Below are 14,954 nucleotides of genomic sequence, written 5' to 3'. Positions count from 1 at the left end.
TGGACAACCCTACAAATGATAGGATGTAAACAACAGGAATTCTGCAGATGCTGGAAATTCAAGCAACACACATCAAAGTTGCTGGTGAACACAGCAGGCCAAGCAGCATCTGTAGGACCCTCTTCCTACAGATGCTGCTTGGCCTGCTGCGTTCACCAGCAACTTTGATGTGTGTTAAATGATAGGATGTTATAACAGGCAAGTGGTTATTAGAATAGAAACATAGAAAATAGGTGCAGGAGTAGGACATTCGGCCCTTCCAGCCTACACCGCCATTCAGTATGATCATGGCTGATCATCCAACTCAGAACCCTGTACCAGCCTTCCCTCCATACCCCCTGATCCCTTTAGCCACAAGGGCCATATCTAAGTCCCTCTTAAATATAGCCAATGAACTGGACTCAACTGTTTCCTATGGCAGAGTATTCCACAGATTCACCACTCTCTGTGTGAAGAAGTTTTTCCTCATCTCGGTCCTAAAAGGCTTCCCCTTTATCCTCAGACTGTGACCCCTCGTTCTGGACTTCCCCAACATCGGGAACAATCTTCCTGCATCTAGCCTGTCCAATCCCTTTAGGATTTTATACGTTTCAATAAGATCCCCCCTCAATCTTCTAAATTCCAACGAGTATAAGCCTAATTCATCCAGTCTTTCATCATATGAAAGTCCTGCCATCCCAGGAATCAATCTGGTGAACCTTCTTTGTACTCCCTCTATGGCAAGGATGTCTTTCCTCAGATTAGGGGACCAAAACTGCACACAATACTCCAGGTGTGGTCTCACCAGGCCTTGTACAACTGCAGTAGTACCTCCCTGCTCCTGTACTCGAATCCTCTTGCTATGAATGCCAGCATACCATTCGTCTTTTTCACCGCCTGCTGTACCTGCATGCCCACTTTCAATGACTGGTGTATAATGACACCCAGGTCTCGTTGCACCTCCCCTTTTCCTAATCAGCCACCATTCAGATAATAATCTGTTTTCCTGTTTTTGCCACCAAAGTGGATAACCTCACATTTATCCACATTAAATTGCATCTGCCATGAATTTGCCCACTCACCTAACCTATCCAAGTCACCCTGCATCCTCTTAGCATCCTCCTCACAGCTAACACTGCCACCCAGCTTCGTGTCATCCGCAAACTTGGAGATGCTGCATTTAATTCCCTCATCCAAGTCATTAATATATATTGTAAACAACTGGGGTCCCAGCACTGAGCCTTGCGGTGCCCCACTAGTCACTGCCTGCCATTCTGAAAAGATCTCGTTTATTCCCACTCTTTGCTTCCTGTCTGCCAACCAATTCTCTATCCACATCAATACCTTACCACCAATACCGTGTGCTTTAAGTTTGCACACTAATCTCCTGTGTGGGACCTTGTCAAAAGCCTTTTGAAAATCCAAATATACCACATCCACTGGTTCTCCCCATCCACTCTACTAGTTACATCCTCAAAAAATTCTATGAGATTCATTAGACATGATTTTCCTTTCACAAATCCATGCTGACTTTGTCCGATGATTTCACCGCTTTCCAAATGTGCTGTTATCACAACTTTGATAACTGACTCTAGCAGTTTCCCCACCACCGATGTTAGGCTAACCGGTCTATAATTCCCGGTTTCTCTCTCCCTCCTTTTTTAAAAAGTGGGGTTACATTAGCCACCCTCCAATCCTCAGGAACTAGTCCAGAATGTAAAGAGTTTTGAAAAATTATCACCAATGCATCCACTATTTCTTGGGCTACTTCCTTAAGCACTCCAGGATGCAGACCATCTGGCCCTGGGAATTTATCTGCCTTTAATCCCTTCAATTTACCTAACACCACTTCCCTACTAAAATGTATTTCCCTCAGTTCCTCCATCTCACTGGACCCTCTGTCCCCTACTATTTCTGGAAGATTATTTATGTCCTCCTTAGTGAAGACAGAACTAAAGTAATTATTCAATTGATCTGCCATGTCCTTGCTCCCCATAATCAATTCACCTGTTTCTGTCTGTAGGGGACCTACATTTGTCTTTACCAGTCTTTTCCTTTTTACATATCTATAAAAGCTTTTACAGTCAGTTTTTACGTTCCCTGCCAGTTTTCTCTCATAATCTTTTTTCCCCTTCCTAATTAAGCTCTTTGTCCTCCTCTGCTGAACTCTGAATTTCTCCCAGTCCTCAGGTGAGCCACCTTTTCTGGCTAATTTTTATGCTTCTTCTTTGGAATTGATACTATCCCTAATTTCCCTTGTCAGCTACGGGTGCACTACCTTCCTTGATTTATTCTTTTGCCAAACTGGGATGAACAATTGTTGTAGTTCATCCTTACGACCTTTAAATGCTTGCCATTGCATATCCACCGTCAACCCTTTAAGTGTCATTTGGCAGTCTATCTTAGCTAATTCATGTCTCATACCTTCAAAGTTACCCTTCTTTAAGTTCAGAACCTTTGTTTCTGAATTAACTATGTCACTCTCCATCTTAATGAAGAATTCCACCATACTATGGTCACTCTTACCCAAGGGGCCTCTCATGACAAAATTGCTAATTAACCCTTCCTCATTGCTCAATACCCAGTCTAGAATAGCCTGCTCTCTAGTTGGGTCCTCGAAATGTTGGTTCAAAAAACCATCCCGCATACATTCCAAGAAATTCCCTTCCTCAGCACCCTTATCAATTTGGTTCACCCAATCTATATGTAGATTGAAGTCACCCATTATAACTGCTGTTCCTTTATTTCACACATTTCTAATTTCCTGTTTAATACCATCCCCAACCTCACTACTACTGTTAGGTGGCCTGTACACAACTCCCACCAGCGTTTTCTGCCCCTTAGTGTTATGCAGCTCTACCCATATCGATTCCACATCCTCTCGGCTAATGTCCTTCCTTTCTATTGCGTTAATCTCCTCTCTAACCAGCAATGCTACCCCACCTCCTTTTCTTTCATGTCTATCCCACCTGAATATTGAATATCCCTGAATGTTGAGCTCCCATCCTTGCTCACCCTGGAGCCATGTCTCTGTGATCCCAACTATATCATATTCATTAATAACAATCTGCACTTTTAATTCATCCACCTTGTTACGAATGCTCCTTGCATTGACACACAAAGCCTTCAGGCTCGCTTTTACAACTCTCTTAGCCCTTATACAATTATGTTGAAACGTGGCCCTTTATTGATTTTTGCCCTGGATTTGCTGGCCTGCCACTTTTACTTTTCACCTTACTACTTTTTGCTTCTACCCTCATTTTACACCCCTCTGTCTCTCTGCACTGGTTCCCATCTCCCTGTTGTGAACTAACCTCCTCTCTCCTAGTCTCTTTAATTTGATTCCCACCCCCCAACCTTTCTAGTTTAAAGTCACCTCAGTAGCCCTCGCAAATCTCCCCGCCAGGATATTGGTCCCCCTAGGATTCAAGTTGTTGATCCTGGGAAGGGAGCATTGAAATGGACAGTTGCAAAGACCCATAAAAGTTGCTTGAAATTCAAGCATCTACAGATTTCCTCGTAGTTGCGAAGACCACTGCCTATGTGGTCTCCCTCTCACCCAAGGCCACCTGCGTAATAGTGTCTGACTGTCCTGCGGATTGCTCCTTCGAGGTGGAAACTTCTTAAAATATGAAGTAGAATGGGACCTACAGTGTTTAATTCAATGGCTTTTGAGACGGAAATGACCCCAATGATGTTGAAAGATTTTTCTTAACTAATGTTGCAGTCCTTTGGGATCCTGATTTGGCAATTAGATTATTTGCAACGATATTTTAGCTTGCCAAAGAAAAAGATGACTCAATTTCTGGACACGTTCTCTTTGAAGAGCTGAAGGCTCTCTGATGATTTTTGAAAAGTAGACCAGTCCTGAAAAAAGTTTTTTCTTCAGCCCTTTATTACTTCCAGCTATTACCTTCCAGCTTCACACTTCATCCCTCCTCTCTCACCAACCTACCTTCTCCCTCATCTGCCTTCACTTATCACTAGCTTGTACCCCTTCACCTCCAACCTAATAGAAAGAAGATTGACTTCTCTAACTTCTGGAAATTTTCCCCCCTTCCCCTTCCCTCTCCTTCATTCACCACTCTGGCTCCCCTCTTACCTCTTTTCTTCTCCTCAACTACCTATTCCATTCACCTGGTGTCCCTCCTCCTTCCCTTCCTCTCATGGTCTACTCTCCTCTCCTATCAGACTCCTTCTTCTTCAGCCTTTACCCTTTTCATCTATCACCTCCCAGCTTCTCACTTCATGTCCCCTTGCCCATCCACCTACCTTCCTCCTGGATTCACCTAGCTTCTAGCTTGCCCTCACACCACCTTCTTATTCCAGCTTCTTCACTCTTCGTAATGAAGGGCCTCAGCCGGAAACATTGTCTCTTTATTGCTCTCCATTGTTACTGCCTGACCTGTTGCGTTCTTCCAGCATTTTGTGTATTTTGTGCAATTGGGAAGAGAGAGTGAGGCTGACGCTGTGCAACTCTCCCTCACTTAAATCCAAACCACGCGCTAGTCTCGACACCATCACCATCATTGAGGTCCTCATCAACGTCAACGGTGGACGAACACAATCTGAAGTCTATTTCTCCATTGTATTAACTGGTTGCTACCCTCATAACTGCGAACGAAGTCACCTTCCTAACAACTCCAACAACCCTCAATAGTGAAAAGGTCATTACAGGGATTGGGCTGAGATGTAGGATTAATCTAAATTTCTCTTTTTCGCTGGCACAAACACAACGGGCCAAACAGTCACCTCCTACTCTGCAAATTTGTGATTCTGAGATTAATTTCCTGGAACTAACACTGCCTTCTTGATGGTTTTTTTTCCAGATCACACCAGAAATTTTTTCTCCAAAATTCCAAAAATCTCATTGCAACTTTAGCTTTTACTATCAAAAATTAGCATTTATATTACAACGTTTTGCTATGTCAATATAAGTAAATTTAAATCTGCTCAATGAAAGCATTTTTTTCTGCACCTGCCCTATTATCATTTTTAAAGATTTTAAAACTGGGCTACTGGGCAGTCTCTTGAAAGCATAAAGCACCCAGGCAGCAAGCATCTAACAAAAGTCCAATAATCTTGTAGTTTCATGCCAATTCATCTCTAGACCTGAACCGTATCCACATTATACGTGCAGAGGTGCAACCTTCCTAATGTGAGATGTCCTTAGCCATGCAATTCTTTATACTTGCCTCGTTAGAGTTGGTGCTTATTGAAAGGAATCTGACTCAGTGAAAAAGATTTGCATACGGATGGAATTACAAGACGGGCTTTTGGCAAAGCACATGGAGGAGGGTGGAAGCTCATGCAAATGACTAGCTGAAGGAAGGTCATCTGCATCACTCCCTAATAGTCAGCAAACACAAGCCTTATTTCCTGCTTGGTATTCATCAAGTCACTGTGTTTGAATAATAGTGAGAGTTACCTGGCGCTGAAGAGAGTCAGTCACTGCAGAATCTGCAATCATGGTTGAGCATGTCTGTTAGTGAAGAGCGAACTTCCATCCTTCTAGTTTTGCTTTTGAACTGAGTTACTAAAGTTAGATGGAATGCAAGGTAAGAGTAAAAAAAAACTTATACTTATGAAGAATAAATTCCTGATGATGTTCTTCCAGTAAAATGTGAGTGTTTTGGGTGGCTGGATTTACTTCGCTGCTTAGTTCAAAATATGATGAAAATGGAAAGAATTTGTGAGTAGATCTGTTCAAAGGCAAAGTTTTCAGAGGCATCTTTTCTAAACCAAAGCAATGTTTATGATGTCATATTTTTGCAGAAGAGGAATACATTCAAAGTAAGTTTTAGAACCTGTTGAATAACTCTGTTGTTCTCTGCCTGTTTTTGTCATAATCCACTCACTGTTCACTACTTGTGTCCGCAGCCTGTTAGCAGCTAACAGTGCAGATTTGCAGACTTGGAGGAGGTGATCCCTTATTGATTGACTATGGTCCCTTCGTAAACTCATTCTTCAGCTCTCTTTGTAACATACAAGGTTTTAATAAGGTTTTATGTAGTGTTGTGTGAAAACAATTTCTTAAAAGGAAATAAAGATGTTACAGAGCAGTCAAAATATATCATGTAGAAATCTCTCTCTCAAGCACTCCCTGCAAATGGAAATTCAACTAAAGAAATGGATTACAAAGGAACAGTTAACTTGATTGACCATCATTTAGCGTGTCAGAAAATTAAGTTACTTAAAGAATACAACAATGAAACCAAAGTTGGACTTGACATAATCATGTGCAATTGTTTAAAAAATGAGTATATAGTTTAAACTGCTTTTCTATTAATATTTCACTTAACCACAGCAGTAAATTTCTATTTAATGTTTAGAATCCGATTAATAATTTACTAGGTAAAAAGAAAAAATTATTAAACCATGGAATGAATGTTGTCAATGGATTTTACATTCTGAGTTTACTAGTCTTGAATGTGTTAAGTGCTTAAAATGGGCCAATCTCTGTAATTTAGCAGAAAGGTATAGGATTTCCTTCTCCTTGCTCAACATCTCTTCTTTGAGCTGATTGTTAATGATATTGCTGGGCAAAGTTTCTGAACACAGGGGCTCAGAGCTATTGGTTTATAACAGGATTGGCTGAGAGCTCTTTTGTGTTAGTGCATTGATATGGAAAAAGGCTTGGAAGAAAATAAGTGTAAGAATAGACAATTTGTGCACAATTTAAATAGGATTTTTGTATTTAAGATAATGGTTGAAGGCCTGGGATATGAATCCAAGAAAACGAGTAATGCAAAGAGGGTTAGAATTTTAATGAAGTTAAATATGTAAATAACTGTGATATATACAATCAATATTTCCCCGTACCTGAACTCTGATTCTACACCACTCTGACTGTCCCTTAACAGAAAAGGCATAGGTAGGTCACCCAATCATATCAAGCTGGTGCACATTACAGCAGGAAGAACCCTTTCACATTCCCCAGGGAAAATATGCATGGGAAATAAATTAACGGCTTAATCCCAAGAATGAATTAAAGAAAAACACAGTTCTCAATGTTAAATGTGCACAGATTCTTAAAGAGATTCTGCTCTCAGAATGTCAACAAGCATGGTTACCAAGGTACAAGAATGAGCAGGACAGAGATCGGAATGTGGCAAGGCAGAGGGAGTGTGAAGGGCAAAAAAAACAAACCTGGGACGGGAACCAACAATGACTGTGTTTACAATTTTTGGTTCAATATTCATAAGCAGCAATTGATTTTATGTGGATATAAATATTTTGAATGAATTGCCTTCATTATTTTCACTCACTTTTTGGTAGCTAGGTGACCATCATTTATTCCCAATCTCTTGAGAAGGTGTCATCGTTAAATTGCCTAGTCTTTCTGGTGAAGGTACATGCACAATGTTGGAAGGAGAGTTTGAGAAAAAGCTGTATATTGCCAATTGGATGGTGTGTTGCTTAGAGCAGAACTCCCATTCAGTGGTGTTCTGCTGTGATTGCTCATAGTGATGGAGGTCTTGGGCTTGTGAGGTGCTGTTGGAATAGATTATGCAAGTAACACTGATACATTTTGTGGATAATGCACATTGTAGCCACTGTGTGGTGGACAGAGTGGCAATCAGATAGACTGTTTTCTACGGGACAGTGCTATGTCACTTGAGATTTGTTGCAACTGCCTGCATCCAAGCAGGTTAAAAGTATTTCTTCATTCTTTTGACTTGCAGATGATGTAGGGGGATGTGGGGCCGGTATTAAGAGGAGAATCACCCCATGCAGGATATTTAATCTTTGATCTACCTGTGTAGCCACAGTAATGGTGTGTCTGGTCCAGCTGAGCTTCTGGTCAATGGTAACTCCCAGGATGTTGGTTAGGGCTAAGCCCTGGTACTGCTATTGAATCTGTTAAGTATTTAGACTGCCTTTTTTAGAGCTGGATATTTTCATTTTCAATGTATATTGCAGCTTCAGACATTATGATAAAAGAAGGGTCATCATTGAAACAGTTGAATTTTCTAGGCTCAGAATAGTCCTCTGAGGAATTACAGGAATTATTAGTCTCCAATGAATATTATTATCTTCTTCTATGCATGGTATGCTTCCATCCACAGGAGTATTTTCCTCTGATGCACATGTGGCTAAATGTTATCACCAGCAGTTGCTTGCATTTCACCTCTGGAATTCAGCACTTGCATGGCAATGGTGTTCCTGTCTGTGATAGTCCTTGAGACACTTAGATTGTTCTTTTTCATTTAAATAAACAATTTTGTTACATACTCAAAATGCTGGAGAATCTCAGCCAGTCAGGCAGCATCTATAGAGGGGAGTAACATCCTATTATCTCCTTGTATGTTACAACAATGTGCATCAAAGCATTTGCAAGTTTAATAAGAAATGGTTTCTATTTGTTGATGTCTAGTAGAGATGGTATTTGTATTCAGTATATACTGTTCTTTTGCATTTGGAATTTCAGTGCAAGTAATTAGCATAACATGATTGCTGGGTGCATTGTAACAACTCACTGTGGCTTTACTCCACAAGCTCCCAAATTTGCAGCCCTCATTGTCACGAAAGACAAGAACTGCAAGTGCACAAGAACATTATCACATCTAATCACCCTTCCCTTCTTGCATATTGTTATGTTGTGTAACTCCAAAACATAAACCTAATTTAAAGCAAAAACATGGAGGCAGGAATGTGTGTCTTAGTTTCATTTTTACTTTAAACGAGGCACGCACATATGATGTGGTGACGTGATGATGTACGCCATTCACGTACTTTTACATATAACCTGTAATGAATTACTTAAACAATAAAGAATGCTTCATCAAAAATATTTACAATATTACTCAAATATCAGTGAAATATTAGATACACAACACGTACTATCCCAATCTAAGGACTTAATTGTATCCTGGAACTCCCAACTGAACAGCAGGGTGCAGGCCATAATGTTTCTAGGAGTCTGCTTGCCGCTACCACTTTAGGCTCATCTATGTTGCAGGCCTCTTAAAGAGATATCTGATGGCGTGCAAGCAAGGAAGTTGTCAGCAAGTTGGCCACCTCCCGTCCTGTAATGATTCTAGAATTCGATAATGAAAGCACCTCCAAGAAAACAGTGTTTATCTGCTGGGAACACATGGCTAGACTTTGTCCTCTAGTTTGGGCTTTGAATACATAACCTCCTGATTCTGAAGCTCAGACATAAGCTGTCTCTGAACCTTGAAACTTTGGGTTTCAGGTTTCAAGCTTATTTAATTTTTTAACATAAAGGGAAATGTGGGTCAGTTGTTTTAATGTGTTTCCCCTTGAATGGCATTACCACTGTAAGTTTTTATGGGATGGTCAGAAAGAAAGCTTTCCTTTATGGCTACATCAAAGAAGCAGAGAGCAGAAAGGACTTTGACAAACAATCACTTCATTTTCATCACACTCTTTCCACTTGATTAAACCCAAAGTTTCCTTGTGGGAGTGTGGAGGGAGAGAAATGGCTGAGTAGTTTCCAAGTGCAATGCCAAAAAAATTACAGCCTCTATTTTCACCGCACCAAGAACCTGAGGTCAAGAGCTGGATAACTTTATTGCATATTGTTTGGTCTGTTGTTGATTTAATAACAAAGTTATGTCGTTATACTGACACCAATCAAGCTATGAAGAAGATATGAAGAGAAGGGGAAGGGATTGACGTTTCACCATCTTCAGTGTACTTATTCCATTTTCATTTGTATGAAGAGGATTTAACCATTCTATGTTAGCAAGCTTCTACAAACTCGGGAATAAAGGTAAATCACAAAAATAAAATAAGGAAAACTTCTTCCAGAGCTTTCTGGGTGAAATGGAAACTTTGGGGATTAATTGGATAACTCTTTCAAAGAGCTGGTACTGACATGATAGATTCAATGGTTGTCTCCTGTGATTTGTGATTGTAACACTTGCTAGTGAGTTTAAATAAAAAGAGGCACTTTATTTGTAAGCTTTGGGATGTACACTCACCTACCTGGTGGAAGGTTTCCATTTCCTTTATTCTGCATCGCAGGCCTCGTTGCCTTTTGTTTTGGGCAGTGTAGGGTTAAAACAGAATGGTAGCTTGGCCTGGCTTGAGTAAAGATGTGGGCTCAAAGAGCTGAGTAGTATGATGCCATCCTGTTTCTCAGTAGATTAAAGGAGAGATTTTCTCCTATATGGCTCTCAGTATTTTGCTGTAATCTGATCAGCAGGGTCACTTATAGCTCTGATGGTATTCCTGGCTCAGTTCCAGGAATAAGTAGCTGATGATTCTTGTACAACATTGAGGGGCTGCCATGCAATTGAAGTCTAACCTTTTGATGATGTGCCTATTCACAGATATCTGCCTATTTTGCACTGCCATTTATTAATTGGGTCCAGTTATGCATAAATTAATCGCTCTGTTTAATCAAAACCGTGACCCTCCAAAACAACTCCATTAACTATAATATGCTTTGGGAATTCCAGGGATCTTGGAGTGTGCTGGGTGAATACAATTTATTTTATTATGTGTATTTCTAGCAACAATCAAATAAAAGCAGTGATCCAGCTAAATAAAAAGTCCTTACAGAGAAAACAGAGCATCAGAGTTTGTTCCCAAACAGATGGTGGATCCTTTACCTGAAGCTGATATCACTCAATTCCCTTACTGCCCAAAAATATCCAGTCTAACCTTGAATAGAATTGATGGCTGAGCACGTATTTGCTCCAGTGTCCAAAATTCCAAAAAAACACAACTCTCTGAGCAAAAATTTCTCCTGGTCTCAGTGCTAACTTACCAACCTTCACAGTTGCAGGGGACTTCAATCCAGTTATTTATTGAGGTTTTAATTTTTTTTAAATGTCATTCTTCATATTTATTGTGTTGCATTGGATCCGGAGTAACAATCATTCATTCTCCTTTACACTCGTACTGAAGATTGACAATAAATGATCTTGAATCTCTTAACATCTTGAAACTCTTAACATATGTCCTGCTGCAGATAATGATGACCAGCTCCCTCAGAATCTTAGTTTGGATGAGATTATCATTCATTTTTCTTAACTCCAGGCAGTATGGCTGTGAGCTGGTCAATCTCTGATTAGAAGGAAATCTCATGATTTTGGAATCAAGCTGTGAACCCCCATTGCACAGACTCCAAGCCATGTATCCTACCTACAGTACGCTATGTGTGGTCTTGCAAAAGTCTGAGCAACTACAGTGAGACATCCTTTCACTTGTTCTTTACCCTCCTCATAATAAAGATTAATATATGACTTCCCAACAGCTTGCTGCACAGCCATTAATCACAACAGATCGATTTGTGTCGGCACTTGCAAATTCCTACATACACTGACATGTATTAATTGTCACCATTTAAACAGAATACTATTTATCTGTTTTTCCTTACAGTATAGACAGCAAAATACACTCAATAAAGAATGATTGCATGGTTGTCAGTTCTATCAAATGTATCAGTGATAGGTCAGTAAAGACACATGAACTGGCGGAACTCAGCAGGTGCGGTAACATTTTTGGAGGGAAATGAAAAGTTGATGTTTTGGGTCAAGACCCTTCATTGGGATAGGAAGGAAAGAGGAGATGATAAAGGGTAAAAATGTTGGGGGGGCTGGTGGAGGTAGAACAAAATCTGGCAGGTAATAGGGAGGATCTAGGTGAGAGAGGAGGGAGAGTGGGAATGATGTAAGAAGCTGGGCAGTGATAGATCGAAGTAACAAAGGTCTGAAGAAGATGGAACCTGATAGGAGAGGTCAATCGACCATGAAATAAAGGATTGGAGAAGAGATAGGGAACCAGTGGGAGAATTGAGGGGCAGATGGGGACCAGTGGGATCAGATGAAAATGATGGAAGGCACAGTGGGGAGTGGTTATCTGAAGTTAGAGAAATTGACGTTCACGCCATCAGGTCTGAGGCTGCCAATGCAGAATATGAGGTGCTGTTCCTAGTGTTATTTCAGCAGTGGATGAGGTATTTCTCCAGATTTCCAGCGTTTGTGATCTCTTGTGTCTCCAGGTTTATGCCTAGTGTAGGTTTTTTCACCACCTGCCGCAAGTCCTGAAGGATAGGTACTGTATTTCTTGCAGGATTTGGCTAGCCTCAGGAATGGCTGCTCCACTAGCTATTGCTAGTGGTGGACGTTGAGGCATCCCATCCAGAATACTCTGTGTTTCCTTTCCATGTTTTCAAGTGTTGGAAAACTGATTCATCAGTCAAGGGAGGTTGGTAGGCGGCAATCAGGAAGTGGTTCCCTAGACTCTATTTGACTTGATCCATGAGAATTTTTGGGGACCTGGAGTCAGTATTAATGATTTTCATGGTCTCTCCCTCACACCTGTATATTACCTTGCTGCCACTTTTGGTGCAGCAGTGCTGATGGTGGGACATGTTAGTCGTCTGGTGCGATGCAACTAAGTTCAATGTTCAAAGTATATTTAATATCAAAGTACACGTACATCACCATATACCACCCTGAGATTAATTTTTGTGAGGACATTAACAGTAAATACAAAGAAACACAATGCAATCAATGAAAAATTGTGCACAAACTAAGACAAGTGTAAAAAGACAATAAGTTGTGCAAATTCATGTAAGAAAGAAAACAAAAATAATAATAACAAATAAGTAAGAAATATTAAGAACAGGAGAACTTCAAAGTGATTCCATCAGTTGTGGAATCAGTTCATTGTTGGGGTGAGTGGTTATCAACTCTAGTTCAGGAGCCTATGTTACGTACCCTGTAACTGGGTTGCCAAACCAGCAGAAATGGATCACTCAGTTGGAGTCTGGATTACTAGAACTAAGAAAGTTTTATTAGAGAAACAAGCAACACAGTACTCTAATCAAAAGGATAATAAATGCAACAGTTCAGCAATGATAAACACACATGTACACAGAATTAGGATAACAGGATCAATCAAGCTCTATCGTCGTCTAGGGGTAAATGACCAGTTTCAAAGTGACACAAAGTTCAATTCAATTTAGTTCAGTTCAGTTCACAGTAATCACTGCCGTGGGAGATGGACAGTGGGGGGAAGGAGAGAGAGAGCAAAACGAATGAATATTCAAACAGCTTCCACACAGACCTTCGATATTCTTCGCAGTCAGCTTTCGGGTGAGCCCTTTGTGATGTCTTCTGAGGTCACCGACCGTGACCCTTCTGTTTCCAGATATGATCGTTTCTCTGCGGTGAACCTGGCACCCAGGCAAGGGCGGACACACACCAGGTTCTCGCCGATCGTGCCTTTCCTCCCTGTGCGTCTATGGCTTGGTCCCGCGACTAGCCCTCCAAAACTTCCCACCGACTTATGGGAGGCACACCGCTTCCAGGGTCTCGTTACCTCGTGGTGTCGTGTGTGTCTTGCCTTAGCGAACCTGTCCCTTTTTATCCCCCTGCTGGGGTATCGCCTGTCCATCACTTCAAACAGTTCAGGGTTCAAAGGGTGAGCCGATCTTGACAGCTCTCCTTCCGTTACTCTCTCCCATCCCTTCATTAACATCTCCAAATGCTGCTCCATTGTTTTCCTTATCTCTCTCTCTCCTGAAGACAAGTGGCAGACCAACTGCTGATCCCACTGGTGCCAGCACAGGACGGCTAACATCTTAATTTATGTGTATTCTCGTCACACAAAGTACATATACATCACCATATACAACCCTGAGATTAATTTTTGTGAGGACATTAACAGTAAATACAAAGAAACACAATGCAATCAATGAAAAACTGTGCACAAACTAAGAGAAGTGTAAAAAGACAATAAGTTGTGCAAATTCATGAAAGAAAGAAAACAAAAATAATAATAACAAATAAGTAAGAAATATTAAGAACAGGAGAACTTCAAAGTGATTCCATCAGATGTGGAATCAGTTCATTGTTGGGGTGAGTGAAGTTATCAACTCTAGTTCAGGAGCCTGATGGTTGAGGGGTAATAACTGTTCCTGAACCTCGTGCTCTGGCACAATTTATGCCCATTTGCACATCAGTGCCCAGATATTTATCAGCAGTCATTTGTGAGGTCAACTGGGAGTGACCTTGCCATGTCTGTATTCCATGCCTTGGTGGATTCAAAGCGGTGTGACAAATTCCATTCTAACTGCGTTTTACATGACTGAATGACTTGCAAGGCCATTTCAGGGGCAGGAAAGAGGCCACACATGGTCTATGCCTGAAAAGGTAAATACACCAAATAATTTATTGATGGGTGTAGATTGTTTTTATGACACGATTACTGTGACTAGTTATGCTTAACTCCATTCAATTAACTGTATTTACATTCCCATGGTAAAATTTGCACTATTATGTCTGGATTGTTAGGCTGTTGTGGAGAACTAATCCCATAATATAGTTTTGTTCCGATTCCTCTTAAATCCTTCGACCACCAATTAAATCTAACCTTGATTACTGTTACAGACAGCTGGTTTAGCCATTTCTTTCATGGTCCTTTCTATTCCTAGGATTCTCTTTTACTCTTTCTATACATCATTCAAATCTATTTATTATTAAAGAGAATAAATATATACAAGGCATAGTTTGATTTGGCAATTTAGCTGCATGCTCGACACGACCAATGCATTTTAGTTCTATTCCAACTGAAAAGCAATGTAGGATGCGTAAACTGCTTCTCATGAATAGGAAGAGTTGTCACATTAGAAGAACAAAAGGCCGTGTTAATGGTACGTTATTGTGATGTCAAATTCCTTTGTTACTGCATCTTTTCATGATAGACCATCCCACCCCCATTGCTATTGCCATGCACTGACTTTTGTTCTTTGCTTCTCATTTTAAACTTCGTGGGAATGATGACTTCTTTGCATTAATTATAACAGGAAAACCAATGAGTCACTCATGTATCTACAGAACTTTTATTTGGAGCTTTTAAAGGTAGAATTATGTAGATCAAAAAGTGAACCTGCATATAATGAGGAAAACTACACTCAGTATCTAATAAAATGGTCATCTCTTTTGTCCAGTCCTGATGAAGGGGCTCAGCCCGAAACGTTGACTGTTTACTCT

General features: G+C 40.6%; 1 protein-coding gene across 1 annotated transcript in view; it reads left to right on the top strand.

Moving 5' to 3' along the window:
• The first annotated feature begins 5,388 nt into the window (after window positions 1–5,388).
• The window catches only part of plekhg4b (pleckstrin homology domain containing, family G (with RhoGef domain) member 4B), a 292,650-nt gene continuing 283,084 nt past the window's right edge, over window positions 5,389–14,954 (top strand). The window contains exon 1 of the mRNA XM_072283436.1: window positions 5,389–5,537. Coding sequence (XP_072139537.1) covers window positions 5,526–5,537 — 12 coding nt within the window. The 5' untranslated portion in view covers window positions 5,389–5,525. The remainder of the gene's footprint in view (window positions 5,538–14,954) is intronic.

This window comes from Mobula birostris, chromosome 19, assembly GCF_030028105.1.
Source record: "Mobula birostris isolate sMobBir1 chromosome 19, sMobBir1.hap1, whole genome shotgun sequence".
NCBI classification, from domain to species: domain Eukaryota; kingdom Metazoa; phylum Chordata; class Chondrichthyes; order Myliobatiformes; family Myliobatidae; genus Mobula; species Mobula birostris.
Note: the sequence above shows the minus strand (reverse complement) of the source record. Positions and strands in the feature narration are given on the sequence as shown.